This window comes from Rhea americana, unplaced genomic scaffold (assembly GCF_003343005.1).
Source record: "Rhea americana isolate MKP2758 unplaced genomic scaffold, rheAme1 scaffold_428, whole genome shotgun sequence".
Lineage (NCBI taxonomy): Eukaryota > Metazoa > Chordata > Aves > Rheiformes > Rheidae > Rhea > Rhea americana.
The window spans coordinates 146,362-174,340 of NW_028186566.1; the positions used below are offsets into that span (position 1 = coordinate 146,362).

General features: G+C 47.8%; 1 protein-coding gene across 2 annotated transcripts; it reads left to right on the forward strand.

Annotated features, from left to right (window-relative positions):
* The first annotated feature begins 41 nt into the window (after positions 1–41).
* HOMER3 (homer scaffold protein 3) lies at positions 42–27,979 on the forward strand. Of its 2 annotated transcripts, none has more exons than XM_085315348.1 (9): positions 42–683; positions 12,069–12,225; positions 13,155–13,286; positions 13,758–13,865; positions 17,498–17,619; positions 18,553–18,709; positions 20,608–20,718; positions 21,637–21,717; positions 22,638–27,979. In XM_085315348.1, the coding sequence occupies exons 1-9, from the start codon at positions 679–681 to the stop codon at positions 22,824–22,826; spliced, it is 1,062 nt and encodes a 353-aa protein (XP_085171474.1). In that variant the 5' UTR covers positions 42–678; the 3' UTR covers positions 22,827–27,979. The 2 variants fall into 2 exon arrangements, with proteins under 2 accessions (XP_085171474.1, XP_085171473.1); XM_085315347.1 differs by lacking the exon at positions 42–683 and adding an exon at positions 9,984–10,128.

Here is a 27,979-nt window from a genome sequence, read left to right on the forward strand (position 1 = left end):
CGCGGGCGGGCGCAGGCCCGGCTCTGCCCGGCAGATGGTGCCGCCGAGCCGGCTCCGGCTCCGGGGATAAAGTCGGGAGAAGGAGCGGAGAAATGTGACCGAGATGGGGCAGTTGGCAGAGGGAGGAAGCGAAAAAAAAAAAAAAAAAAAAAATCGCGGTGGAGGAGACAAAGCGGCGGAGGTGGCCGCACTTCGTCGGCTGCGGGGGGAAACTTGCGGGGCCGCTGGAGCAGCACCGAGCAAGCGGCTTTGTCTGCAAGGGTTTGCAAAACCACCACCTAATCCTGCCGCTCCCCTCCCATGCTGAAGGGAAGAAGGGATCCTGGGAGCCAGAAAGAAGGGGGAACTGCTGGAGGCTGCAACGTCGCGGCGGCCGGGGCCGTGCCGAAGTTCCCCGCGGAGCGCCCGGGGCCGGTGCTGGGTGTGGGCGCCCGCAGCCCGGGGGGGTCCGGGCGGCGCCTGCCCTCGCTGCCCCGCACGCTCGGGGATTACTGGGCGTTCCGAGCCAACAGCAAAACTAGCAGATTTCAAAGTGAAATTCCGGAGGAAATTTAAAGAGCATCCGGATCCGGAGAAAGACAGAGAAAGAAAGAGGAAGGGAGAAATAAATCAAAACGTGGAGAGAATCTAAGGCAGGCGATAGAAAGGACGACGGAAAGAAGCTGACACCAGGCAAAGATGGGGTGAGACTGGCAGTTTATTATTCTTGCATTGCTTTTATTATTCATGGCAGCTGTGCTATTTTTAAGGTAATGCTAAAGAAATGAAGGTTTTAAAATGCATTATTTTCCCCTATTGCAAGCTTGAAAGTTTAAACTTGCCTTTTATTTTGGGGGTTGGAGAGTAGATAGTTGCAACTCTCTGCAACTTCTTTAAATAAACTCATGTGTAAGGGAAGTCTCCAGTGATCCATGTGTTGTATTAAATCTAAACTGGAAGAAGTGGGGAGCATTGGAGTTGGGCTGCGTTTGCAAACTTTCCCAGAAGTTGGGAATTAYGGTTTTTGTTTGTCTGCTGTGACTTTTGCATGCAGTTAAATGGATCCTGTTTCCACCTCTAAATGGATAAATAGTTGATTGAAATCCCTGGTGATTACATTTGTGATCTCAGATTTTCCAAAGGTGAAATATGCTGCATGGACATGGCAGTGGATTTCTGGAGTGGAAGAAGAGCTTAGCCTGATATTTAATGTATGCCCTAGTTATAAGCCTCAATCATGTAGTTCTAAGGACCTGACACATTCTTGTGAGTTTCTTGTCCAATAAACTCTCCCTGGGTGTTTGAAAGTGCTGTGGATCTGCAGGAAGCCTGTCTGATCAACTGCCTCCAAACATTTGAGTTTGACATTCTAAGAGAAATAAGTAAAATTCTTAGTGGCTTGTTTTCCTCATGCTAATTTTGTAATGGACTACCTATATAAAATGATTGAACAGTAAAACACAGATTTAAGAGGCAGAAAAGATAGAGGCGAAAAAAAATCAAAGTGACACCAGTGTGAGTCTGAAATAGATCCTTTGAAGTTGTCAGAGTATATGCTGATCCAGGTTACATCAAAAAAGTGTCCCTATTTTCTTGTAACTTTCCAGTGATCCACAAAGCTACAATAAAACTTTCAGAGTTGCCAGGAAGGGTGTAGCAAGCAGATAGGTTGGGTCTAACTTTATTCTCCAGGGTTTTGGGATGATTCCTTCTTGGACCTACCATGGTTACACCCAGAAGCTAAGTGGCTTCTTTAGAGGTCTGCCAGTTCCCATGAAAAATGTTGGGACAGTGTCATCATCTCAGTCTGCTTAGATTTCACTACGTATTTATAGTGCTGTAGTAGCAAGACTGTTGTTAAGCCAGAGGTGATGTTTCCACCCCAAATTCCCTATTTTAACTTAAAACTGCTGAGTTAGTGTCTTTTTGCTTGTACATTGATCACATAGGAATATTGAGTCGCTTTCAGCAGCATTTAGATTCCTCTGGGTGCAAAAGAGATTAACAGAGCATCACCTCTTATATCACTTTCTGACAGTTGATTTTAGTTAACTTATTTTTAAAGCAGGGACTCCAGTCTTCGTTCCTCCATATTAGATTTCTTTGTAACATCATGTTCTGGTTTTCATGGATAAACTGTCCCTGGACTCTTCCGTAACCACTGCATTGTAGGTATTAATGCATTAGCACTTCTTCTTTGAAGAGCATCATTGTAAATAACACTTGATCCTGACAGAAGGGAATTTAGTTATGTCCTAGCTGAGTCTTCGGTAGACATTTGTTCGTGTTTCAGAGGAACATCTCTGACATTTTGCCAAAAATGTTGTCAAATATAAGCATAGGTAGATGTAACTTGCTTCTAATTTGTGCAGTACAGAGTTTACTCACTTGTCAAGTATATCAAACAATGAATTTGAGACCTCTGCTAAACCGGCATTTTTGAACTGGCCAAAGGGGCTGCTGGATGTGCTTTTGGAGCTCTGGCAAGGCAGGTCTAAAATAGCAGCAGATCCAGATCCGAGTGAGTTGTTCTGGTAAAGCTGAGCAGGCATCCATGCCTAGAAGCACCAAGGATGCTGTGGTTCTTAAAAYGCACAAGCAGACTGTGTGTGGCATGCAGGAGAGTCATGGAGGGTTTTGAAATGCATGTGTATCTCYACCTCTCTGGTTCTAATTGTTTCTGGCTGTATTTTTCTGGAATATATAAAGAATTAGATGCAATATGGTTTTGCTATTTTTTATTTTTTTTTTACGAAGTGCTTTCCAGCCTTCCAGCAAGGTCTCTGTGTGTCAAAGAAAGAGCTACTGAAGCTTAGCAGCAGAAGTAACAGTTGTCCCAGAAAGCGAATGGGCAGATCCTGTCATAGACACCCAGTAGTAGGGTATTCAGCAGCCAAAATACTCTGTAGATGTAGACAGGTTTCCAATAGAAAAATTGTCTTTCYGCTGTGTTATGTCTTTAAATGCCCTTGATCCTCTTTCTCGGTGCCTGACCTTGCATGCTTGCTGATCCTGATCCGACAGGAACGTATTCAGCCAGGATTCCTATGCTGCCCTTTATTTGCAGACAGGCCGGGAGGCAGCTGCTTTTCATTCCTGTGCTAAGCCCTGCTGGGTAATCCCTTGGGAATGGGGGACGCAGAGGGGCAAAGCAGCCCATAGCCAGCTTTCTTTGCCAGAGCTGCACTACTCCACCTTTCCTTTGTGGCTGCAGGGTAGAAGTCTGGCCTCCTTCAATCCCATCTGGACACTAGCAGCATCTATGCATTTTCCCCAAGGTGACATTATGCAGCGTGGAATGAAAACAAAGCGGCAGCTAAGAGGGCTTGAAAACCTGCCTGCTGGTAAGAACAAACGGCTGTGAATTGGCTCTCCCAAACTTTGTTCCCAAAGCAGTGAGATTTTGCAGTTTGGTGTCTAACAATCACTGTCCTAGGGGCTCATGTCCAAATTCCAGGCAGGAAATATCGAAACACACCCTCTGCACTCATTTGCAATGGAGCAGTAATTTCCAAGGGCTCTGAAGGGAGTTACACTCGGTCCTGACTGAGACGAAGGGTTAGACTTTAGGGAGAAACGAAGTGGAAAAGAGATGAGGTTTGACTCTCAGTCCCATTAACCCACACTTCCTCCCCAAACAGCACTGACATACAGTCAGCAGCAATTCTGGCTGCAGAGGAAAGATAAAAGGAAACAAAGACAGACAGCAGTGGGGGAGGAGAAGAGGGAAGGATTAGCTCTCATGCCCTCTCTGTGCTCCAGTTCTGCCTCTTGAAATACTGGACTCTGTCTCTCTGAAAAACATTTCTCCCCCGAAAAAAAACATTTTATCTAGGACAGTGCTGCTTGGTAGGTTTCTCACACACGAGTGCTCTGGCTGGGCGATCCAACAGAAGGAAGAGCCCAGTCCCTGACGCAGCCAGCTCGGCCTCCCAGCTGACTCAGCGTGGCGGTGGGCCGAGCTCCAGAGCTGAGCCACATATCTTTCATGCTCACATGCTCTTGCATACCCCTTTCTGCTCCGCACAAGCTGCTTTGTGGACACCCGTCCAGGAAACTAAACCTTGCAGGGAGAAGGAACTTTCAGAAAGATTGCAGTGTCAATTGAGAAGTTCCTACCACAGCAGCTAGGAAATCCTTACCATGCTAACCTGATACTGTGACTAGCAATGGGCCTTTGTCGGAAGAGGACCGGTGCTTTGGGGGCTTGTTCATTGTGGCTGCTTGTTGAGTCCGGCCACCAGGCACACTGCAAAAATATTTGCTTTAAAGGTATTCTACTGCTCAGAGGAAATGTACCGCTGAAATCATCAGCAGGAGACCCTCTCACCCCTGCTCTCGTGGCTGAGTACTACTGTGCTCATGGTTTGTGGGAACAGATGATTCTCTGATGTGGTCCTTTGTGGCTTATGAGGCAGTTCTGTTTGTTTTTTAGCTGAAGGGGGATCATAGGCTGCCTAGATCTAGAGCAAAGGTATTTAAAATGATTACCCTGTCTGCATCCAAGTTCAGAGAGACTCCTTTCTCTGACAAGTAAATGAATATCCCTGCAAAGAAAAGCTGCAGTGAGAGAGAGGAGGTGCAGGCTGGAGAACAGCACAAGAACTTCCTAGGGCTGCCCTTGGCTGAACCCCGTCCAGGAGCACCAAGGCAAAAATAGTTAGTGAGAACTGAGCTCAGCCTCACCAGCATATTCCAGCTACTGCCTCAGTGGCTAAAAAGGCCTTTTTTGTAAGCCGCAGAGCTATTCATTCAATGTTTATGTTCCTGGAGTACTTCAAGGAAGAAAACTTATCTTGAGACTCGCTCGTCAAATCTGTCTCTTAAAAATCTATAGGTCACAATTGTGTCTAGGATTAAATCCCTATCTTTCATCACTTGCCTCGCTTTGGAACTTAGAACAGAACAGAAACTTTAGCAACTCTGAAAGCTTTATTCTCCAAAGCAAAAATATCAAAGATTCTTCTCTCTGGTCATACAGCAAAGAGGGCAGGTGAGCAGGATGTGATAAGTAATTCAGTTAACCAGATAGGCATGTCATAGGCAAGAGGATAGGTTAGTGAGGCCTGAGTTAATGAGGATGCAAAATAAAAGGATCCCCAAGTGGGAGAAATCCTCCAGATTGCACAAAGAATAGGAGAAAATTAAGGACAAAGCATAAGCCAAATGCAGCTGTGCAGTAGGAAAGAAACCACTCCCCACACCCTCTGTGGAACCTGCAAAGCAAAGACATCACTGGATGCAATAAAAGGTCTAAAGCAAACAATAGAAACACGATTTCTTCTTCTCCCTCTTTTCCTTTTGAAAAGGTTTGGCAGGAGGGCTGCGTTTTAGCAGTTGCCCTTAGGTTTAGGAACCTGCTGAAGAGAGTGAGCCTGTAACTGTCAAATAGGGTTTTCCTAAAGAGGTGCAATTTGCATTGGAAATACCCAGAGACAGTAGAAGCATTAAAACATAATTTTCTCTAAGGAGGCCATGCAGTGTAAAGACCCCAGCAGGCATCTGAGGTTGGGGGGGGAGGGAGAGGGGGAGAGAGAGAGAGAATGGAGAAAATGTGGTGAGAAACACAGTGCTATAGAAATTCAGCCATAGAGATAAAGGTCTTGCTGAACTGCTCTTTCAAAAGTTGTCCCTTCATCTAACCTGGGCTATTTCTTAAAATGGGAAAATGTTCCTTCACTGGAGTTTACATCATTATCTTGTGGCAGGAAGATGGTGGTTAGAGTGAAAAGTATGTCCTGTTCCCAGCTCTGTCAGTGACTCCTGTGTCTTGAACCAAAAATCTCTTCGCCTTTTTACTTCTGTTCTGCTGTTAGACTCACCTGCAGGTTTAAGAGTGTTTTTTTCTGGTGAGGGCTGGAGAAAGAATTCTGTGAAACCCTCCATTAAAGGTATCTGTAGCAAAGGCTTTAAAGGTGGCTTGCTTTAAGATAGGTGTGTGTGTGTGTAAATGCTCTGTGCACAGGTGCGAAGTGGGCCGTGTGACAGGGCTGGCTAACCAAGCTCCCGGGAGCTCTGTTTCGGCTGGGACATCGCGTTATTGCGGCGTGGCAGGCCTGTGTTATTGTAGCACCCATGGATGGATGCCTATGAGCACGTGCATTGCAGGTGCATCCAGGGACTATCAGGGAACGACCCCTCCTAGAGGTGACTTGTCTCCCTTTCTGTTGCAGGTGAAATTCCCCAGGGCATTCTCGGTGTAGCAGCACTGGATTATTTTAGTTCCCACCTATGGAAAGGCCTGCAGGAAGGCCTGTAAAGAAGAAGGTAGAGCTCGTATCCAGGCAGGACCTCAAGGACAGTCCGGTGACATATGTGTTCAGAATACCACAGCATAGAGGAGCCAGCACTGGTTTTTCATCTTCCCGAGACTTTGCTTCATTTCACACCCACTGTCCCCCCTGGTAGATAAATGTGGCACGGGTGCCAGGGACTGAATTGATGCCATCTGTACCTCCTTGGCACTGGGCAGTGCTTGCGGGGTTTGCCTCTCCACCAGGGTCTTGGTGGCATGTCAGTGTGCCCTAACCTGATTGGGACCCCTCATCCAGTTAGCGAACTCTGTTGCTTTGGCCAGTTCAGTCTTTTGCTACTCTGCAGAGACCATAAATTAAGAGGACGAATAATGATTTGCTGTCCTGGCAATCATGGAATAAGCAGCTATTCATTAAGAAATCAATTTGGATGCTGTAGTGATGAGAATAATATAAGAACCAAGGTGGAAATGAGACCAGCATGCAGTTTTACACATTGTTTTGATGACCACTGGGTCAGATACTCCAGTCAGTTACCAAATCAGAGATGACTGATCCATACTATACATTCACGTGTCCTCCCCAAACACCCAGTGACCTTTTTCCAGCTTCCCTCTTTCCCCTAGGAGAATCACTAGAATGACATCTTGTTGCAACAGGAGACGGTGGGGTCTTTACTCAGACAGCATTCTGGAGCAAGATGCTTTTTGTAATTGTGAGAAACCTATTAGGAATAGCTAGATTAGTTAGATCACCTCTTCATTTTGTTTTTAGCTTTTCAGTTTTGCTTAGTAGCTGGAAGTCTGCTGCTGACTGTTACAGACCGTTCATCGGGACAGGTCATTTTTAAGCTATCAGTGGGACATGGAATAGCTAAATTTTGCCCTTTCCCCTTGGGCTGGGAACAAATGCTGGCAAAGACAAGACCTGGATCCTTTCCAGTTGCCATCAGGCATTTGCTGATCATGTCTGTTTTTAAGCCAGATTTTGTCCTTTCGCTCATTTGCTTCGTTTTTTTTTTTTTTTTTTTTTTAATTATCTGCGAAGGACAGCCCTGGGGGAATGTAAGTGGTTTTATTTACTCATGCCTTTTTCAGTGCTGTGTCTGTATTGTTACAGGGACTCCCAGCTGGGAGCAGGAAAAAAAGTGTCAGCATTCAGGGATGTGTGGCGTATCCAGCATATGCACTTAAAACACAGAGGGGGGAAAAAAAAGGCTAGAGAGAGACAGAGAGAGAAAACATGACAGTTTGAATCCTCGGCACTTGTGAGACTATTTTTAAATGCTTTGTAGTGTTTTGGAAGCAAGAGGTCAGCGGCGCAGCCAGAAGCAGGCTGAACACAGACGGGTGCTCTTTAGACATTACTCTGCTCGTGCATCTCGGATCTGGCCTTCAGCACCTGTGCTTTTTCTGAACTTCCTTCTGCACGTACACCAGACCCAGCAGCCCTGCCTGCATCCACACTTTGCTATTCCACTCAGCTGTGCTGAACTGTGCCAGACTGTGCTGTGGTTCTTTGCTGCTGAAGAACACAGAAAGGCAGAGGTAGAGCCATTTTCATTTGTGCCTCGTTAGAGATGTGCCCCCAGATTTGCAGACTCCGTGGGCACTGTCTCCAGGAACTCCCCAGAGCTCACCTCCCGTGCGCTCACATTCCATGTATTCTCAATACCTATTTCTTGCTTTTATTCTCTCTCTTTCAGTTGTAACACGACCTTCTCTTGCTTTCTGTGTTTTGTTGTGCTCCAGCACTTATACCCTAGGAGGACTTTTGTTTGCTAGGATTTGCTTTAACCTTGTCAAACAAGTAAGTGAGCACTGAAAGGCAGGTTACCAGCCTAGCCATAATCCTCTACAGTGAATTTCTTACACTAGCAGGATGCTTTTTAAATTCAGTAAATGATACAAAATGTAGGTCTTTTCCCCCTCCACCAGCACTTCAAAAGGAGTCTGAACATCTCTGTGCTGTTCTCAAGCAGAGCACAAAGTTCTCCTTGAGCATTACCTAAAGAGCTTGAGCAACTGCTTCCTAGAAAGTATTGCCCACATACCAGGCTGGCACTATGCTCAGGTAGTTATGAGGAGGAAAACATGCTAGCCTCATAAAACTATCTCCAGGCACCAGTATTAGCGACATGCAAGTTGGCAGGAACTACTTCCACTTACAGCAACGAAAGGGGAGACGTGAAAGATGATTTCAGGAGATTCTGCCTATTTTGCTTCCCTCAGAAGCATGTGAGCGCAGGAATTTCCTCTTTGGCACCAGGCTGGCAGGTGAAGTTGCAGACGCCTTGCTGCTGTTGCTGCCAGTTTGCTTTCTGTAGGAAGCGAAGCACATCTGGTGTAATTGGCGGCAGGCCTACTTGGAGAGTTTGAGATTTGTGCCTTTGTAACTGGAATGGATAGACCGCTCTGAGGCAGCACGTAGTTGCTCCAGGGAAGACCATAAAGCATCGAGGACATGTGAGGTGTGTCACGGCAGCAGTGATTACATAGAGGCATTACAAGTAGAGCGTCCTCCATCAGCACCACCGGTGGTGTGTATTTCAGCGTAGCTGAGGCTGGGGAGAGGGYGTGCATGCCCAGGGCTGCACGCTGGCTGAGGAAGCAGCCAGCTCAGCCTGATGTGAGTGGAAAAAGCATATGCCAACACCTGTAAAGATGGGCTATTCTCCAGGCTGACAGGCTGTCCAGTGGCACTTATTTTCCATTCCTGGTGCTTGGATTGAAAGTAATGCTGGCTTTTGTTGTTACTTACGCTGTAATTACAAGACTATAGGCATCCTGATGCCTCCCCCCTCCCTCCCAAGMCTCTGCTGCCTTGGAGTGATCAGTAGGGAGACTGTGGGGAGTTACAGGTACTAAAAGATGCTTAAAGTTGACCTGCTTAGAGACAGCCCTAGCAGAGAGGCTGGGAGCCTGGGATCCCTGCCCCTTCTAAAGGCATCCTTCACAGTCCAAGTTCTCTGTCTTGCCCCTTTTTTTTTGCCTTTTCTTTTTGAGACATGCAGAGTCTCAAGTGCAGATAAGGGGCAGAGTAGGGTGGGGGCCATTTACTGGAGAGACTAATTTACAAAGCAAATGAGTAGCACAGCTGACTCAAATGTCCTGGGGAGACAGCACAGAGCAGCTGCAGGGGTTCCTCRCTGCTGGGGTTCGGGATCGTGCCTGGCTCCATGCAGCACAAGGCAGGCAGTGCAAGCAACGGGCAAATTCCCAGGTGCTGCTGCAGCACCGTCCCTGCAGGCAGGGAAAGGTTATCTCTGGGAATGTCAGAGATGGCTCTGTTGGGGCACATGGCAGGGGCCAGTCTGATGAATTGCTCGATCTGAAACCCGCTGCGGTCAGCAGGATGCTTTCCATTGGCTCTGGGTGCAGATCTCGCTGATGAATAGCGAGCACAAGAATAACTGCTGTGCACTTGAGGGGTTATCTCTGAGGAGGGTTTTCTATCACAGAGTCACTGCAGCCGGCATCATGTGTGCATTACTGGAAACACTGGAGCCTTCCAGTCTCCATTGTGGCGCTCTCCCAACAGCCAGCTCCTGCTGCCAAAGGGATTTACTCCAGTTACACAGCTCACCCAATTATCTCCCGTGACAGGGAAGAAAGCTTATTCAGTGATGAGAAATCATTACAAATTACAAGCTTTGAGAGTGTGGGACAAACGAACACCCTAAAMGCTGCCTGGTTGAGCGCTCTGTCTGTTCTCTGCGTGCTAAATAACAGCTGACTTTTCCATCGCTAGGAAATGAATCACTGTGGAGGCAAAACCAAAAAGGAGCCTCAGTCCAGCTAGGAGACCTGAGAARGAAGCTGCTGGAGGAGAGACGTGTACTAACTCTGCTGGCCTGTAGTCTATCTTACCCTTACTAACAAATGTCAGCTACTAGGTAATGTCCTTCCTTTGTTCTGTCTGACCCTGGGCTTGGGGATTAAGGTGCAGAAATGTCAGTTTTTTGGACTCTGTGGATGCTGTGCCTCAAAGGATGAGATAGGGCTCGAGCCATGAGCCATGTAAAATAGAGTACCTGTTAGCAGAGCTCAGAGAATTTGAGTCTCATTCCAAAAACGTGCCATGGCAGGATAAAACCAGCCGGAGAGGATGCTGAGAAGGGGATGGTCTAGACCTTCTTGCAGTCTGCRTCTGAACAAGAGATCTGAATCTAGGATTGTAACCTGGAAACAAGGCTGGTAACTAGAAGTTACAAGAGAGGATTTTATTGCATTCCTAACTTTGGTGATGAGTTCAGAAAGCAGCACGTACAGTCATCTTTAGGTGGAGGGGAAGGTTTGTTCATTGCAGCTGTGAGGGCTTGAAATGGAGCGGGAGTACAAATTTCTGGATTTCAGGGACTTGTATGTAGCAGAACTGTGACTGTGCCCTATCTGCAGCTGTTGTGCTTGGGGAGGGTGTATAGGATCACATCAGATTCCTCCAAGTCTAGGTAAAGAATGTGACAGTGATCAGTGCCTGGTGTTTTTAAAGCAAAGTCAAATAAAGACCCCCAAGCCCAAGCCCAGATGCACCTGGACTGTTGCATCATGGAAACATTCCTTCCTGCCTTCTGAAATGCTCAAGTTACATCCTGATGCCTGAGACTTGATTCCGTAGCTCAGCTCACATATTACTGGTTACAAAATCCAGGCAGTGCTTGGTTCAGTGCGCTCTTGCAGCAGCTGCACATTGTGTGGTGAAGTGTTTCCTTTAATTCATTATTAAGTGACCCGCTTTTAATGTTGCGATGTGACCTCTTACTGCAGGATGCACTTCCCAAGCGTGAGTCAAGGAAGGAAGAGCTGTGCTGAGGGGAAGGCGCTTTTTGTGCTCATGTCCCAAATGCATCCTACATCCACCCGCTCTCTTAGAGCTCCRCTCACAGATCTCCTGTACTTCTCCTGGGAAGTACAGCTAACACAGGAGCCTGAGAATCATATACCAGGCAAAGTCACCATGAACTGCCTGCTAAGGTGCATGGGGATAGTGAAAGAAAGCTTTAAATCAGGCTAAAAATAACGTAACCACAAACCGCCAGCATAACTCTGTCACTCTGGCTGTGCTGTGCAGGACCATCTGACATGCCCAAAACGTGAGATTGTAACATCCTATTTGCACGTCTGCCTGCAAGTTGCTTGTCCATCCTTTGGTGTACGTGCAAAAAAGACCTCAGGGCAGCAGCCAGGTATTGCTGGCATGATCAGGCTGTGGTCTCTGGGAATATCTTAAGACTGCGGAGGAGAGAGAACTCCTAGTGGGAAGCAAGAACCTCTACCTGTAGTTCAGTGGTCATGGTGGCTTTGTTACTGTAGCAAGGGTATTTTCACGGGCCAAGGTCAGTAGCATGCAGGGAAAGCTGCTGCCATTATGGTGCCTGGGTTGTGGGCAAATAGGAGGTATAAACAGCCATGAGACTTTTACTTTGAAATAGCATCAGCCAGTCGTCCCCAAGTAGTTCATGAGTTTTAGAAGAGTGCCAAGGATGTGAGATGCTCCCTGGGAGAGCACAGAGAAAGCAAAAGTTCTCATAAATGGAGCACACAGGACTGATGGAGGACTTTGGTCCTGACTGTCCTAATAAGGAGGAACGTCAGATGATACCAGCCCAGACAGTGGACAGTTGCTACTCCCTGTGCAGAGGCTCAGTGAACTGCTACTTGCTGAGAGATGTTGGGTCCATGGGAACTGTGGTGCTTAGCACCGAGCGTCTTGGATCCCTGGAGAGGAGGTGAATAGCAGAAGTGCAGAATGCAGCACAAGTGCGAGGAAGTTGTGCACTTCCCATGTTGCTCAGCTTCCCCTTTGCCCTAACAGCTTTGTTCATTTCTGTTGCAGGGAGCAGCCAATCTTCAGCACCAGGGCCCATGTTTTCCAGATCGACCCTGCCACCAAACGGAACTGGATCCCTGCCAGCAAACACGCCTTGACTGTCTCCTACTTCTATGATGCCACACGCAATGTGTACCGGATCATCAGTGTGGGGGGCACCAAGGTAGGGGATCTTTGCTGGCAGTATCACACAGCTTAACGGCAAGTTTATCTCCAGCCAAAGTCTGTTCTGGAATTGACATTTTCTGTGTCAAGGTGATCAGTTTTTGCCATGGGGCACTCCAGGATCTTCACCATAGGGAACAGAAGATAAAATAGTGCCTCCGTGCTCAAGTGTATTTAGTGTTAGACAGTAGACTTCTTGCTGATGAAAACCATGTCCTACAGTCTAATGCTCTCTCTCCTCAGTGCATGCCAAACACGATTTCTTTCTGAGAGCCTTGGTCCTATGCAAAACCCAACCCCCACAGATATAACGAAATCACAGAAAGACAGAGGTTGAGGGACCTTCAGAGGTAGTCAGTTCACTCATGTCCACAAAACAAGATTAACGCTCTCCAAACTGTTCTTGATAGATTTCCTATTTTTTTTTTTTGTTTGTTTGGTTTTTTTGTTTGGGATCTTTTTTAAGACCTCCAGTGACAGATACTCAGCAGTTTTCCCAGGCAATTTACTTTGGTTCTACCCTAACCAACAGAGCAGGTTTCATAATAACTAACTCTGAGTGCTGCTTAAGCCCTTTCCTTTTTTTTTCATACTTACCATAAARATGGAGAACATCAGAAAGTTGTTCAGTCCCCAGAGATACTCTGTCTCTTATCTTTTCTTCCAGCAATGGAGGCTTACTGAAGCTGACTATACTTTTTGCAGTAGACAACAAAATTGATTTTTTTTTTTTCATGTCACACAGCCAGACTAAAAGGACTTTCAGTCACCATAAACCTGAACAATATAAAAGCCAGGGCTCCTACCCCTAGTTCATAGAGCACACAGTGATTACAGTGGTCAGAGCACTCCTGAGATTTCCTACGTTGTCACCCTGGGCAGCAGGACAAAGGTTCCTCTGACTCTCATTCTTCCCTCTCTCTACAGGCAATCATCAACAGCACTATCACCCCCAACATGACTTTCACAAAGACATCCCAGAAATTTGGACAATGGGCAGACAGCCGAGCCAACACAGTTTATGGTTTGGGCTTTGCTTCAGAGCAACATCTCTCCCAGGTAATGCTGTAGGTCCTGGCAGAATTTTGATTCCAGCAGGGGGAATGCCTCAGAAACCCTAAAGGAGATATCAGCCTCAGGAGAAAAGACTTCAGGATCCTGGTGTAATGCTGTTCCCACTATGCTAAAATCTAATGCAAAATGCATAGATGCCAGAAAAAKCTTTAAAATAATATTTGCAAGGTGTATTGAGCATCATAAATTGAATTAGGGCCTAATGTCTAAACCACTTTCAAAAATATTGTCCCTGCTGAATATGCTATCACTGCTTAGCTAATTATCCAGCCCTAACTGCCAGAATCATGGGTAGATATGGGAAGAGGCTATTTTCTGAATTTGATTGTTAACAGAATAGAAAGTAAAAAGCATGTTGAACGAAGCTGCAAAGTGAGGAGGTATAGCCTGGACATCAATTCTAGCTTGTTCTGCGTTTCAGTTTAGCAGCAGAGTGACTTTACCACTYGCCTCTAGTTTGCAGAGAAATTCCAGGAAGTGAAAGAAGCAGCCCGTTTGGCAAGAGAGAAGTCCCAGGATAAAACAGAGCTGACTAATCCTGCCCTGAATATCACTTCTCATCAGGTAACGCTTGGAAATGGGTGAGGGAAAAGCACATTGCAGAGAGGGGGCTGCTGGGGAAAACGGTCACTGTGCTGATCTCCTCGGGTGACTTGTGTATGCCTCTCCCTTTCATTCACCCCGAGGGCTTTCTTGCCACACACTGATGGTGGAGATTCACATTTTGATGACACCTGTGGCCCTGAGGTCACACTACTGAAGCAGATGAAGTGGATTAATTAATTACTGCTTAAGTGGAGCTCCTGGGAAGGTTCATATCCCTCCCTCTTTGCCAGTTAAGGTGTCAGAACCACTTGATGTCTGATAAGGCCACACTGGAGGAGTCATTTTGCTCTTCAGAGCTATTCAGTCTTCCTGGGCTCAGTGTGAGGATAACGGGCAAGTAGCATATGGGAGTGCAGGTCACCCGGATGAAGACTGTGGGAAGGAAAAAGTGGCTTTTGCAACCATTTTGTTCCCTTGCTGGGTGTGTGTGTGGTGGGGGGGATTCTCTCCCAAGTGTCTCTGACAGGTGAAGGTGCTGGCCCTGGGGATCCATGGAAAGACCAAGTGATTTCTTAGAGCTAGTGACTAGTGAATGCTGGCCAAACATTTTCCATTTCTGTCTTATTTCTACTATGGAAGAGAAGTAGCTGTGCTATGAGAGCAGAAATCACTCTATCCCCTTTGCAGCTCTCCACTAATGTAGAACTGCAAGCATGGCAGCCAGTCATTCAATTTTCTTTTCCCCAGGAGACCAAGATCTAAGAAAGCTTACACTCATCACAGGTCATTCTCGCATGTATTGCACTTGCAGTTTTTACCTGTCTGCCTGTATAGCTAAGCCAACTCCAACAGCAGTAGGATGCAGGAGAGGGGATATGCTGCAGGGAACCTTACCCCTCTTTTTCTCATGGTACGGCAGTTCAGAAGTGACAGTAAAGTTACCCTCCCAAATGGTGCACTCCAGAGGTGACTGTACATTTCCCTGAGCTCCAGGCAGCAGGAGAGGAGCTGTAGGATGGAGGACACCGTGTTCTCTGGGTTGAGTACAGATGGTGTGGCAGCAGAAGAGGAGGAGGGAGTGCAAACAGTACCTTGGCCTGCAGGGAAAAGAGAGGGAGGTGGAGGCAGTGGCTCTGCAAAGACTGGAAATGCCATGTGAGGTGGAAAAAAGAGGAGAATCTGCCTGGCTTGTGGCTGCCACAAACTTTCTCTGCCCCATCCTAATGGGTGACAAATGAAGGCAAGAGTAGAGTATGAATAGCAGAGCCAAACTTCTAGGCAAAAGACTCTGGTTAGCAGTTGTTGCCCAGGACAGTTAACTGGTAGCCACTGCTGGCTGCAGCTATGAGAGCTCCCCTGGCCTGGGAGATGGAGGCTGGGAGTTGGGATACTCCTCCTTATCCTGTTCACACCAGGCAAAATGCACTAAGTGTCAGAGCAGGACACATCCATCTCCTCCCTTGTGCTGCTATGGTAGCTTGCAATACAAAGGATAAGGTGGTTGGAAGTGAAGGTTAAATGATGATCTGGGAAATAGCCTCAGACTCTTCATTCTTACCTGATCCAGCAGCATTAAAACTGCTGCGACGTGAATGCATACCGACTTTCCTGTTCGGCATGTCCCATCTCTGAGCTCACACATAAATATGCAGGGCCCCAGCGTGCTGCCGTCCGGCAGCCAGCACACTGACACACAGCAACACATGCCATGTCCTCTGCCTTGCGGGCATGCGCACCTTGCCCTGTATTTCCTGCCTCCTCCAGCCTGCACATATGCCAGCCCATATACCCACTGCAAGCCAGCACACACACATACTCCCTTTGCACTGTCCCGTAGCTGATTTTCAGTCTTTACCTTACTAGAGCTACACATGTGAGTCTTATCCTTGAATAATTGATTGTGTTGCTGTTTTCCAGTGATGAGAGAGCAGATCTGTCTCCTGTAATTAAATCAGGTCTCCCTGTTTTTCTGCCTTTCTGCTAGTTTATTTAGATTCTAGACTTTCAGAGCTGTAGAAATCCCTGGAGAACAGCTCTCCCCCATTCTCTAGGATCTTGTAGGCCAATCATCATCCCTTTTAGCATCTCCATCACAGAGTATGTCAGCRGGGATGATATAGGCAACTGAATAATGTGGAGCATCTTTAACTGTCATCAGTTTCAGCTGGAGTCACAGAGGTCACACATCAGAACAGGCAACTTATGCTCCTTCCCTGCCTCWGTTTCTCCATCTGTAAAAAGAGGTTTGTTGGTGAGGTAGAGCTGTGTTTTGAAGGTCTCAGCTCTTGATCACTAGAAGGTTTCTTGAAGCTGGTGTTCAATACATCTGATGGCCCTGTCTGGCTCTATTTATAGATGTCAGCCGACTCCGAAGGCAGGTGGCTGTCCTTTACCACTGGCATTTGAGGGCTACCTATCAACTCCAGCAGGCTCACCAGCCACCTGGTTTCACAGCCTCCAACTTTAGTATCCCTGTGGCTCAATGCTCAGGGTGTCTTTTTATAGCTGTTTGCCCTGTCTGTGCCAAGTCTTTTCCCTGCTGCGGGAGACGTGAGAGGAGGCTGTGAAGGCAGGGTCTTTTGCAGAGGCTGGAGAATGTGAAGTCCACTGTGGTGTCTGGATATTCATGTCTGCTCCCTTGTCAGTTCCTTCCAGCCTGTGAGCATGAATTGTGAGTTTCTGCTAGCTCTGATGTGTGTAGGAGCATGGAGCCATAGAGAAGGGGCATCCTTTGGTGCAGGGACTGAGTCTYTTCTCCCATACCTTTGGAAAGTAGGTGCTGCAGTTGTCTGAGCACTAACAGCATTCCCCTTCCTTGAGCCTGATGCCTTAATTCAAGGTATGAAAGCTAAACTCACAGCTGAACCCAAGTGGCCTGTCAGATCTGTTCTTTGAGTTTAAGCCTTTCCACTGCACTGAGAAACAGCAAGAAAATCCTGTTATAGGGCTCAGCAAAACCTTGAATGCCTGAAAGACCCAGCTTGAGCAGCTTGCTGTGTTGTGCCCAGGCATGAGGCTCAGGTTACAGGCTGTAACATCACTGGCATTTTTCAAGGGGAAGTTGAGGGCCAGAGAGTTCACCACCTCAAATAAGGAGGGAGGAATGGCTGCTGTGTGCAAGCTGTAAGCCCACATGCTCAGGGTGTCTGTCCACTGGGATAGCTGCTCCGGCATGGCATGGAGACAGGGAAAGGGAGGATGTGGCAGCAGAGCAGGGCAGCTGTTGAAAGGGAGAAGCTGAGCAGGACACACACTAACTTACCTATCTGAGAGGAGTCTGCTGTGCTCTCGTCCTTTCAACTGTGCTGGGATAGATGCTGTGATGTCTGTCACTCCTTCTGCACTGCTGTACAGCCAGCAACAAGGCAGCATTCCTGGAACAGAGAAGGAGCTCTGTCCACATAGCCTCTGAAATCATGATTACACTATGACTGGTGCTGGTGAGCCATATGTGAGGCTCTCTGCTACCCCTTATCACGTTGAGCACAGCACTGCCTAGAAGCTAGGGATCAAAAGCCAGAATTGCTCAGAAGAGAACTAGCCCAGGGTCAACTTAATGACCCACCCTGTGAATGCACCTGCAGAGAGCTTATGGCCACATGTCTTCATACTTACTGCTGTACAATAGCCACCTCTTCCTTCTCTCCTAGGTACTTCCCAGTCCTATCATCAGTTCCAATGGACCAGGGGAAGACAAGTTATTCCGAAGCCAGAGTGCTGACGTTGAGATAACAACAGAGAAGGAGCGGCTGAAGAAGATGCTTTCGGAAGGGTGAGGCTGCCTTGGGTGACTCTCTGCTTCTGGCTCCTAAACTGGCTATTCCAGAAGAATTTGGAGAATGTCTCTGTCATCCCAAAGCTCACAGAGTCCCTGAATGACAGGGTGGTCCCAGCCTAAATGCTATCAACTCAATGTTTCCTCTCTAGAGAGCCAAGTAATGTCCCAGGTCCTCCACCATACCCATTTCCTTTCTTCCCCAAGAGAAGTTTTTTCCAGCTTGAAGGCGAAATACACTGCTCAGGCAGCGTGGGAAAGAGAATGCTTTGTTCCCACAGCAGTGACAAGTTGATGCCAGTTATCTACAGATCAGTAGTTTGTGATACCAGAAGATGTTCGCACTTCTCCAGCTGGCCTAGGGCTGCATTTGTGCTAATTCTGCTGATGATTCCAGCAAAGTCTCTGCTGCTTCTGGTCTTTGACTATTCAAAAGACTCCAGGCTAGATTCCGCCCTGTAGCTCCCATTGAGCTCCAAGCTAAACACTTAGAATATGTTTAAATTAAAAGCAAGTGTCCTTTACTACCTCCTCCTAACTGTGGGATGGTAGTCGTTTAATTCAAAGCAAATTCAGATCTAACAAGGGTTTAAAAATAGATTCACAGTCTCTCGTTGCAAAGCCCCTTTACTAGTAGTTGTATATTTCCTCAGCCATTAAACTCAGTGTGATTTCTGCAGTTTCAAGCAAGACACATGGCCTCCAAGTGAAATATTATCTGGGGATAGAGGAAGGAGATGCAGATTCAGGGCTGGAATGTGCATTTAACTTTGGGAAGCAAAATCAAAGCCAAATTGAGAGCAATGCAGGAGCAGGGATCTACTGAGCACTTCTAAGAGCATGGCTCACTGCATGTTTGCACTGGAGGGAAGAAGCCTTCATGCTGAGACTCTTGTACTTCCCTGCACACTTCCCTGTTCTCTCACACAGTTCAGTGAGTGAGGTCCAGTGGGAAGCTGAGTTCTTCAGCCTGCAGGACAACAACAACAAACTCGTGGCTGCTCTTCATGAAGCCAATGCCAACGTGGACCAGTGGAAGAAGCAGCTGGCTGCATATCAGGAGGAGACAGAAACGCTGCGGCAGCGGGTGAGATGAAGAGGGCCCTTGCAGAGCTGGTCACAGGAAGCCCTGTCCCAGAGACAGATGATGCCCTTGGCCCTGCGCTCCCCTCAGTTTCCGGAGGTGGCAGCAGGAAACAGGCTGCAGATCTGGGATGCTGCATGAACCTGGCAGGAAGAATATGTCAAGGAATAAGGCCACATAACCAGAGAGCTCTCACAAGAGAGCTCTCTGCAAAGCAAGCTGTGGGAGCACTGAGTCTCCCTGGAYGAAGGGAGGAAGCCAGAGCACAAAACCAGAGAATACAAGCTTCCCTCTTAGATTTTTCCGGGAGTGGTTCCCAGCTGCCAGCAATATCAAACAAGGGCCGTGCTCCCTGGAGCTGGGCATCAGGGCAGTCTTTTGACTGCTGACAGGCAGGATGAAAGTTGCTCTGTCTGCTATAATTAGCTTGGATCCAGGCTGCAACATCATGAAACCCATGTGGCACAGTACAAACAACCCCTTGTTTGGTTGGAATAATAGGATCTTTTGACCTGTGCGATGTCAGAGARGTCATGGATCAACTGAGGAGGCCTGTGTGCATGTCTGGGCAGAGGAGTGACAGTCACATGGTCAGGCTCCTTGGGAGGGAAGAACTGCAGAGCATCTGGGAAAGGGGTTTAGGACCTTCAGGGTCTGGCTGGGAAGGAACTCTAGAGCCCTGGTRAAGGAGGCATAAGGCTGTTTCACTTCTAGATCGCTCATTCAAAAGACAGCAGGGATTTATAGCAATTAACAGCTGTTTCCACTTGATGGCTGTTGTGCGGCTGATCTGTGCAGTAAACAGCTATCTCCCGTGATTCACTGTGCCCACTGCTAATTCTCAAAGCTGAAGTCAGACAGTAAAAGAGCTGCACAGAACAAATTTTCTCCTTTGCAGCAGAATCCCATCCTGGGTATAGCAGAGACCTCAATTTTGCATATATAGAACTGTAAGGGGCTGGCTGGGACAAGCTGCCTTTTCCCTACCATTGCTTTGGGAATATTCAACTGTKTGGTAGCTGCTTTCACAGCTTGGAGATATGAATGAGGCTCTTGTGAGTCAGGCAAAGGGCAACYACTGGGCACTTTTCAGAATCACAGAAGGGATTAGAACTCGTGAAATATCCAGATTTTTGTCCCTATACTCTGTAGTGTTTTGGGAAAAGAGCTGGYTCATGAAGGACTGATTTTTGGCTGTGACTCTGCAAGCCTGACAGCTCACAACCACTGTTACACAAACCTCAGCACAGGCTTAGTCCAGAGAGCATGGCGCCGCTGCCCCTGCTTCTAGGAAAGTATCACACTGGGGTTCAAGCCCCATTTACACAAGAGAGCTTGTCACTGAAGCTGCACTCGTAAAGCTCAGTGCAGACCTCATGAGAGCTCAGGGCCCTGCAATAGCTGCTACAGACCATCTGATGAGCCTTTAAAAATGAATCCTCTCTATGAATAATTTAAGCCACTGGACTGCCTTTTTCAGAACTGGGGAGAACGCCTGGGCAAACCCTTCCSCCTAGCTTTGCTGTGGTAGAGCTCCAGTAACTCCCTTGCCCCTCARCAGTCTCTGCCCAGGGGTGTAAATATAGCTGGATCTGACCATCACTAAGGATTGTAGGCTCGTGTGCTTGATGTCAGCCAGCCAGACTTTGTTGAAAGTGTGAGACTGCAGAAGGCAGAGATAGAATTTCTAGCCAGATTTCTGCTTCAGTGCGTTTCTGCGCATAATCTGCACAGAGAGGAAGGAGGGAATTTTTGCTGAGCAGCCACAGGAGTTGCTACCCTGTTGTGAGCTTTGTTGTGCTTGCAACAAAGCCAAAATGCAACATAGAATGACAGTCAGTGATAAGGCATCAGGATATTCCCATATCTTTGATACCTTCCCCACTCCTGCTTCCATGTAGGTAGCAGAACTGGAGTCGCAGGGGGCTCACGATTCCTCCAGTGAGAACAATAAAGAAGATMTGAGCCAGACTCTGGAGGAACTGGAACTGCTGATCAAGACAAAAGATGAGGTAATACCCCACAAAGCACAGCAAAGCCCCAAARCAGGGTTAACTCTGAATCACTGACACCCGGTCTGTCATCACAGCTTGTCTGAGATCAGAGCACACCTTGCACTGTTACACATGCTGCCTGTGCAAGCTGGGGAGCCTTGCAAACCAGCACAGCCCACTCAGTGGTCTCCCACCCCAGAGAGGTRAAGCTGAGTGAGTGCTGGGAGTTTCCCATGCAAATGGTGCTGAGCGGAGAGTCTCAGCCACTGCACAAATGGCAGGGCTGTACATCGCCCCTTCCCCTCACAGCCATCTGCAGCTGCAGTTAGTGTAGTAACTGCCTCTCCCTTTCACTGCGTTTAAATGAAAGATTTAAAGCACAGTTCTAATTACAGAGGCTGTGAAGGAGGGGAGATACAAAAGGAATTTCTCTGATCTGTGCATCACCAGACTCTCTAATGCTTGTGCATCAGCAGGGTGAGTGGAGAGAGCCTTAGAGCTGGAGCAAGACTGCAAGGATTGGGGTATGTGGGTGCTGGACGTTCTTTGCTCCTTGGAGAGGAGGAGAGATCTCTCCCCTCACCCTAAACCTACTTAGTCCAGAGGAGAAGGCCAGGGACCAAGAGGTGTAGAGGCTCTCACTCAAGAACTGACCTTGAGAGCCTGGAATTTGTTCTCAAGCAGAATACAGAGGTCACTGAACTTAGCCGGTGCTCAGCTGGTCRTCTTGATCAGGAACTGGGCACTTAGAGGAAGGCAAAAAGTACAGCAGAAGTGTAAGGTCAGAAAAGAAGGTATTAAGACAAATTTTGGAGCTGGATGTGATTATATGATCCTTGGAGTGAGGGAGAGGCCTTGRGTGAGACACATGGTGGGAACAGGCCTTGCAGTGGAAGGGGTGGATCTGACATCACACTTTTTCTCCTTGTGTTTTAGGAAATTCAGATGCTGAAGAGCCAGAAGTGCAGTCGATGGGAAGCAGAGGGTGAGCGTGAGGAAACACTGCAGAAGCTGCAGGTAGGGATGGCAGATCTGGGACACCTCTGTACTCAAACTAGAGAGATCTGTCCCTGTTTCTCATTTAAACTAAGGAACAACTTTCACAGAGCTTTCATGCCTTCTGCCTCTAGAGGATGGGGACTAGTCCTTGCCTATGTCTCTAACTTCCTCCACACTCCCTATATCACTCAGAGATACAGCGTGGGACAAAATCAGCAGGTGATAGCAAACCCAGCCTGCAAGCACTCTCTGCTAGCGCTCACTGCAGCCCTTGATATGGGACTGGGGCTGGGATGGACCTGTGTCCTGTGACCTCCATCCCTTGGAGGTGCCTGTTCAGCTCACTGGATGGCCAGAGATGGTTGGGGGGCTGCAAAGACTTGCTGGCCAGCCCATGGGGAGCACAGCTCTGACTCAATCTGGCTGGCAGAGAAGGGCAGATGGAAGAAACACAAGCTGCTCTATACCTCAGGGCAAGGACACAGATGGAAGCGAGATCTGTTGTGCAGCCTCTGGGGGCACCGCCTGCCTGTGCCTACCTCCAGCCACTGAACAAGGGGATCTGCTGCAGGCTCAACTCAGCAGACAGGCACTGGTTTTCATGGCAGGATAAGATCTCCAAATGTTAAATGGCATCACAACTGGAGATGATGGGCATGTGGGGAAGTAAACACTTATAGCACCTGTGTGAACCGTGGGCAGATGCCTGGATTTGGGGCACGTGTGCTCACAGACATGTGCACTCTGGGGTGCTGTTGTTCAAAATAGGGAGGACCCATAGTGAGAGAACCAGTGCAGACCAGGAGTGGCTGGGTATGGGTGGCCTGGCACTAAGACAGTGGTAGAGCTTGGTGGAGATAAGTGTAGTTGTCCATGAACAGCACGTGTCAATACTGGTGTCAGGACAGCTGCCTCACTGCACTTGCATCCTTTGGCAGGAGCTGGAGACACGCAACGCAGAGCTGGAGCGCCGCCTTCACCTGGCTGAGCAGACGYTGGCCGAGACCCTGTCTGAGAGGGAGAAGATGCAGAGCGAGGTCACCAAGGTGGCAGAGATAATGGATGTGAAGATTTTTGAGCTCAGCGAAATCCGTCAAGGTCTAGCCAAGCTGGTAGAGAGCAACTGAGAAGCATCACTTATGGAGGAGACACCTCTGGGARAAGGGGAGTCCAAGCTGGGACTGGTCACTGACAGCAATTATAGTCACAGAATGGCCTCAAGGCCTGTTTGGGCAGGATACAGCAACATACCAGCAGCTGCCTGAACAGCGTGGAGACCAGCCACAACCACTTACTGCCCACTGAACACCCAGACGGAGGGCAGAGAGGACCTGAACTCCTGCATCCTCCACAAGGAGCATCTACAAATCACAGCCAGGCCTCTCTGGACCCTGCCATAGCTGTGGCATGGCCCAGAGACTGTCCCTGGACTGCTCAGCAGCTTGTCTGTYCCAGCCTCCCAATTGCCACACTGCATTTCCAATGTTTTTACAGTTCTTTTCTAGGGAAYGGGCTGAGCCTTTGTGTTTTTTTCAGTAGTTTTTTTAGGGAACCACTTGCCTTTTGCAAAATATGCTGCCTCTGTTTCCCTACCTCGGGAGAGAGGAGAGGTGCCAGCACGCAAGGACAACAGTAGCTCCTTTTTCCTCTTCCCCAGCCCTAACTACATTGTGTCTTTCTAACAGGATCCAGTAACGCTGGTCACTGTCAGGAGCTTCCAGATGTAGCAGAAGTCCCCACTGCAGCCAAGGGTGTTTGCCTGCCCACATGTCCATGTTCRATCACATCCTCCAGAGGAAAAGGAACTGCAGATTTTAAAGTTCTTTTTAGTTAACACAGTGGGGGTTTATGACTTCTTAAAACTGCTTTAAGCTGAGACCCTAGACCTGGTTGGGATGGGGTCATTTGAGAAATGGGACACCCCCAAGGGGATGGCCTACCAATTGCTAGATTGGTATCTCTCACAGCCTCTAAGGACGGCAGTTAATTGGAATTAAATGGAGCAAATCACAGTTGCTCTTTTTTTTTTCTAATTGGGAAACAGCCTGCAGGGATGTCTTGCTCCATGTCAGCCTGAGCAGTATTCCTTGTAAAGGGTACAGGCCCCAGCTTGCCAAGCTTTTCTGGATTAAACAGGAACATGAGGTGTTTGTGGAGTATGCTGGGACCAGTGCCCATTGGGCACTGTGGGAAGTTTATGGGTTATCATAGATGTTGTCTAGTAATAGGAATTGAGAAAGGCCTGAGGGAGGCACTGCAGAAACCTGGAAAGTCATGTCTCCCCAAGGTGCCCTCTGAAGTCTGTGTAGTTACCTAGGAGCATGCTTAGCCCTGTGCTGAATGACGAAGCAGTGTCTGTTTAGAAGTAGTTAGTAACCTTACAGGAGTGTTGCTGAATTTGGATTTTTKTTGTTGTTGTTGTTTTCTGCTATCTTTGCCACTATAGATTAGGCAAAGATTGCAGTAATCTTGGGAATGTTTCACAGGTCTGCAGAAATCCTAGCACTTAGCAAACATGGGATACCAAGTACTGGCTTCTCCGTACCCACACGAACCTTRGCAAACCTGGGTAAAGGCAGTACAGCTTCTCAGGGCCTGCCTCTCCTTTCACTCACCTGGTGGCCAAGGGAGGAACTCACTGCTTCCACACGCCTCCTGCAAGTCAGTTCAGAAATAGGTCTGCACCTTGCAGAGAACTGCTGGTGGCTGTGTGCTGAATTGCGCTTAGGCAAGGCCCTTCCCTTTCCCAGGGGTGATGAGAAAACGTTGAGATTTCCAGACCTGTGTAGCCAGGAAAGAGCTTTTCTGTTTGGTGATTTGGTTGTTTTGTTTTGAGGATCTCCACCCCCCCCTTTTATTTTTTTTTTTTTTTTTGCATGAACTGTTCCCATGACTGTATGGGGCTGTAGCTACTGTAGTAACGTTTGTTGTGGGGTATTTAAGAGGGGAAGAAGTAAGCTGGGTGGCAGAAATTTCTAGGGACTTGTTTACAACCCTATGTCAGTACTCACGTTTTATTCCTACAGGAGCAGCCTTGTTTGAAATAGAGATCAGCTCCAAGAAARGTGTGTTTGGCCTGGATCTCTGTCACTGTAGTACTGCGGTAGGCAGGTGGGATTTCAGGGTGTGGGAAAAGGGAAGTTAAGCCAGTTTTGTTTGTTCTGACTGCCCCTGCCCTCTCGCACTGCTCTTCTGTGCCTGCAGCCTACAAGGAGGAGCTGGATGCGCAGTCCCAAATTCAGGCAATGACCRTTTCATAGCCCTGCTTGGGCTCCACGTCTCTGGCCAGCGCCTGTGTTACTCACTGGTCAGGGCTGACCGGAGCACTGCGTGCTGTGCTTSGGTGAGTCAGCTCGCCAGAGGGAGACCGCGCTCGGACCGTTCCCAAGGAACAAGAGGGAAGCTCTGAGTCAAGCTGCTGCATATCCCGGCAGGACTCCCTCTGAGGGGGAGAGATGCAGACAGGAGCTGCGGCTGAAACTGCAGCTYTGCTGGCTCCACAAAGCAGTGTGCTGCTTGCCATTCTCCCCAGGACCTGCTCTGAGCTGGGTCAGACATAGCGGGGTGAGAKCCAGCCCTTATGCAGCATTTTATACCATCAAAGCACAGCCTAGAATCACCAGAGAATTCCACTGGACCTGTAACAAAGACAACAGGCCCACTGAGAATTGAGGTTCAGTGAGAGCAAGAAGGCCAAAAAGACATGCAACGAGTTATAAATTTAAGGAATCTGCAGTTAATCTTCCACTAACTTAACTGACTTCCTGCAGGAAGCTCTCCATGCTACACACAGACCTCGACCTCTTCATATCAAGCCAAGAGTCAGCTAGGGCCAGACTCTTTGTTTAAAAATGCCAAGAAACCCACAACACTAAGAAAACGCTCTAGACTGCTGCTTACCCTCACACTTCATACAAAGCCAAAGCCAGGGTGAGATTTCACACAGCCACACAGTGCCTATGGAAGCAGTCCTAGCCTCACAGATCTTTCCTCTTGCCATCATGGTGTGGAAAATCCGGTCGAGAGCACTGCTGCGCTCAAACTGCAGGTAGTGTATCTGGGCGCTGAGCAGAACGGGTTGCTGTACACTGGTCAGAACAGGGATCTTACATACTGCCTCCCCTASAGACTCAGCAGTCCAGCATTTGGCATCCTGAGGAGCTATCCCTCCGCCCCCAAGGAAGTATTCTTTTGTGTCTAGTGGAACATTGCACTCAGTCATGCTATTAACCATCCATAAGAGCAAGTTCTTCCATTTAACTCTGGTGAAATCAACAGTTCTGCAGCAGAAGTAACCCCAGCTCATTCACTAAGCTTTCTGAASAGCCTGTTCATTGCAAACAAACAGCTCTGTCTGCTTCTGGAACCCTCCCTGCTGGAGCTGCCTAGCTGCCCTCTCCCTGGAAGGGTGCTGGAGACTGTTTCCCTGTGCAGAGCGTACCTCGAGGCCAGGAGTACTTTGCATGCGCTTGCTGTGCCTTGCTCCGYTAGCTAGTTACAGTCCTGGCTGTGCTGCGTTGCTCTTCCGTTGTCAGGCACCAAGGAGAACCGAGGCCCTTTTCCTTTACGCTCTTCTTCCCCACGGGTACTAGTTGCAATTCTCTTCCTTGCCAGGAGAATCTAAATAGTGGCTTTTTGATGAGATCTGCCCTGTGCCCAGCATTTGTTAAAAGTCTTTTATTGAGGCATTGCAGGGCAGTGTGATGGATAGTCCTGGGAGGCACTTTCTGTTGCAATCATCCCCTCTTCTAAACTAATGAAAACGCATTCATCATCACCTATTTCCACAAATGCCCTAAATCTGCARTTAGCAGCGAGACAACCTCATTTAGACTGGTATAGCAGCAAAGCTCTAATTCTGTCTGTCCCACTCTAGTGAGCGTGTAAAAAGGTCGACTGTATTTAAGAACAGCAGCATTCTAATGCATCACCACTGTGCACTTTCTCATGCCTTCCCTGTTTATGCTTCTCTTGCTTTAAAAGAGAAAAATCCTGTGTTTCAAAAGCCATCACTAAATGGCAAAGCTGCAGTTTTATGTTTGCTTCTGTCTCACAATAACAATTACTGTCAGCAACTGAATAACAGTGACTTCCTTGCTGGAGGAGAAATGCTACTGATTGCAGGTACCTTGAGAGACCTAATTCTTTTGGCAAATGAGGGTCTTAATTATTCATGTGCAGAACATTAATAAAGAGAACACGGGGGGAAATGGTTCACGTGTGAGATCAAGATGAACAAACAAACGAGCAAGCAAGCTTGCAACTTCCCTTTCCCTGCACGAGGTTCTGAATAGTAGTGACAAGTTCGGACCCTCGGTTCTGAATCCAGACCCAAGATGAGGCCCTTCTGACCAGCTCAGCAAGAGGAAACGAAGCTTTCAGGACATGCCATATTACAAGACATGCCAATTATAGAGCTTCAGAAAAAAGGATGTGTTCAATGCAACCCCCACCTGGCAGATGCCAACAGGCCTCCCTGGCTCAACAGGAATGTAAATCCAATCCAGACCTAGAGCAGGCCTGGGAGTCAAAGTGCAAGACCACTGCCAGCTCTGCCACTGACTCACCGTGCAGCCTCCCACACCTCTCTGGGCTCTGATTCTTCCTCCTCCACAAAGTAGGTAATTACCCTCCCTGAAAGGCTGTGGGACTTTTAAATTACTAGCATCTATAAGGTTCCTGGAGAGCCAAGAGAAGAAAAGAGTAGTACAGGCCAGACTGCTTAATACACTAAGTCTATGAGTGATTATAAATAAAAGGTAAAATTTTTTCTTCTCAAAATGCCTYTGCAGAGCCCCCCGGTAATGACTGTTGTGTCGTTAGGCAATAACAATTACTGTCAGCAACTGAATAACAGCACAGTTACTTAACAGATTGATATCCGTATTTCTGTGAGAAGACCTAGTTCTGGCTGAAGCAAGTCCTTGATGGAGTGAAAGCAACTAGGTGCTTTGTGTTAAGTGGCCAAAGGTTCAAACTTATGGGATTTTGTAATTAAATAGCACCGATAATGGAAAATAGGTGACCTAACCCTTTTGAGCTCCCTGCATCTGGGCTGAGAAGATCAGCTGTTCTGTTACTCAGAGGATAGGTTATTTTTAGTTCAGAAATGGTCTGTTTACACTTCACAGCACAGGCAAGCATACTCTGTGAGTGTAACCCCCCCCAAACACACACACACGCATACGCTGGAAGGCGATTTCCGTGTGCACCAGAGAAGGCAATTAAATGTGTATTTTGGAAAGTGTCCATAAACACATAATAAAGCCCCGAACTCCAA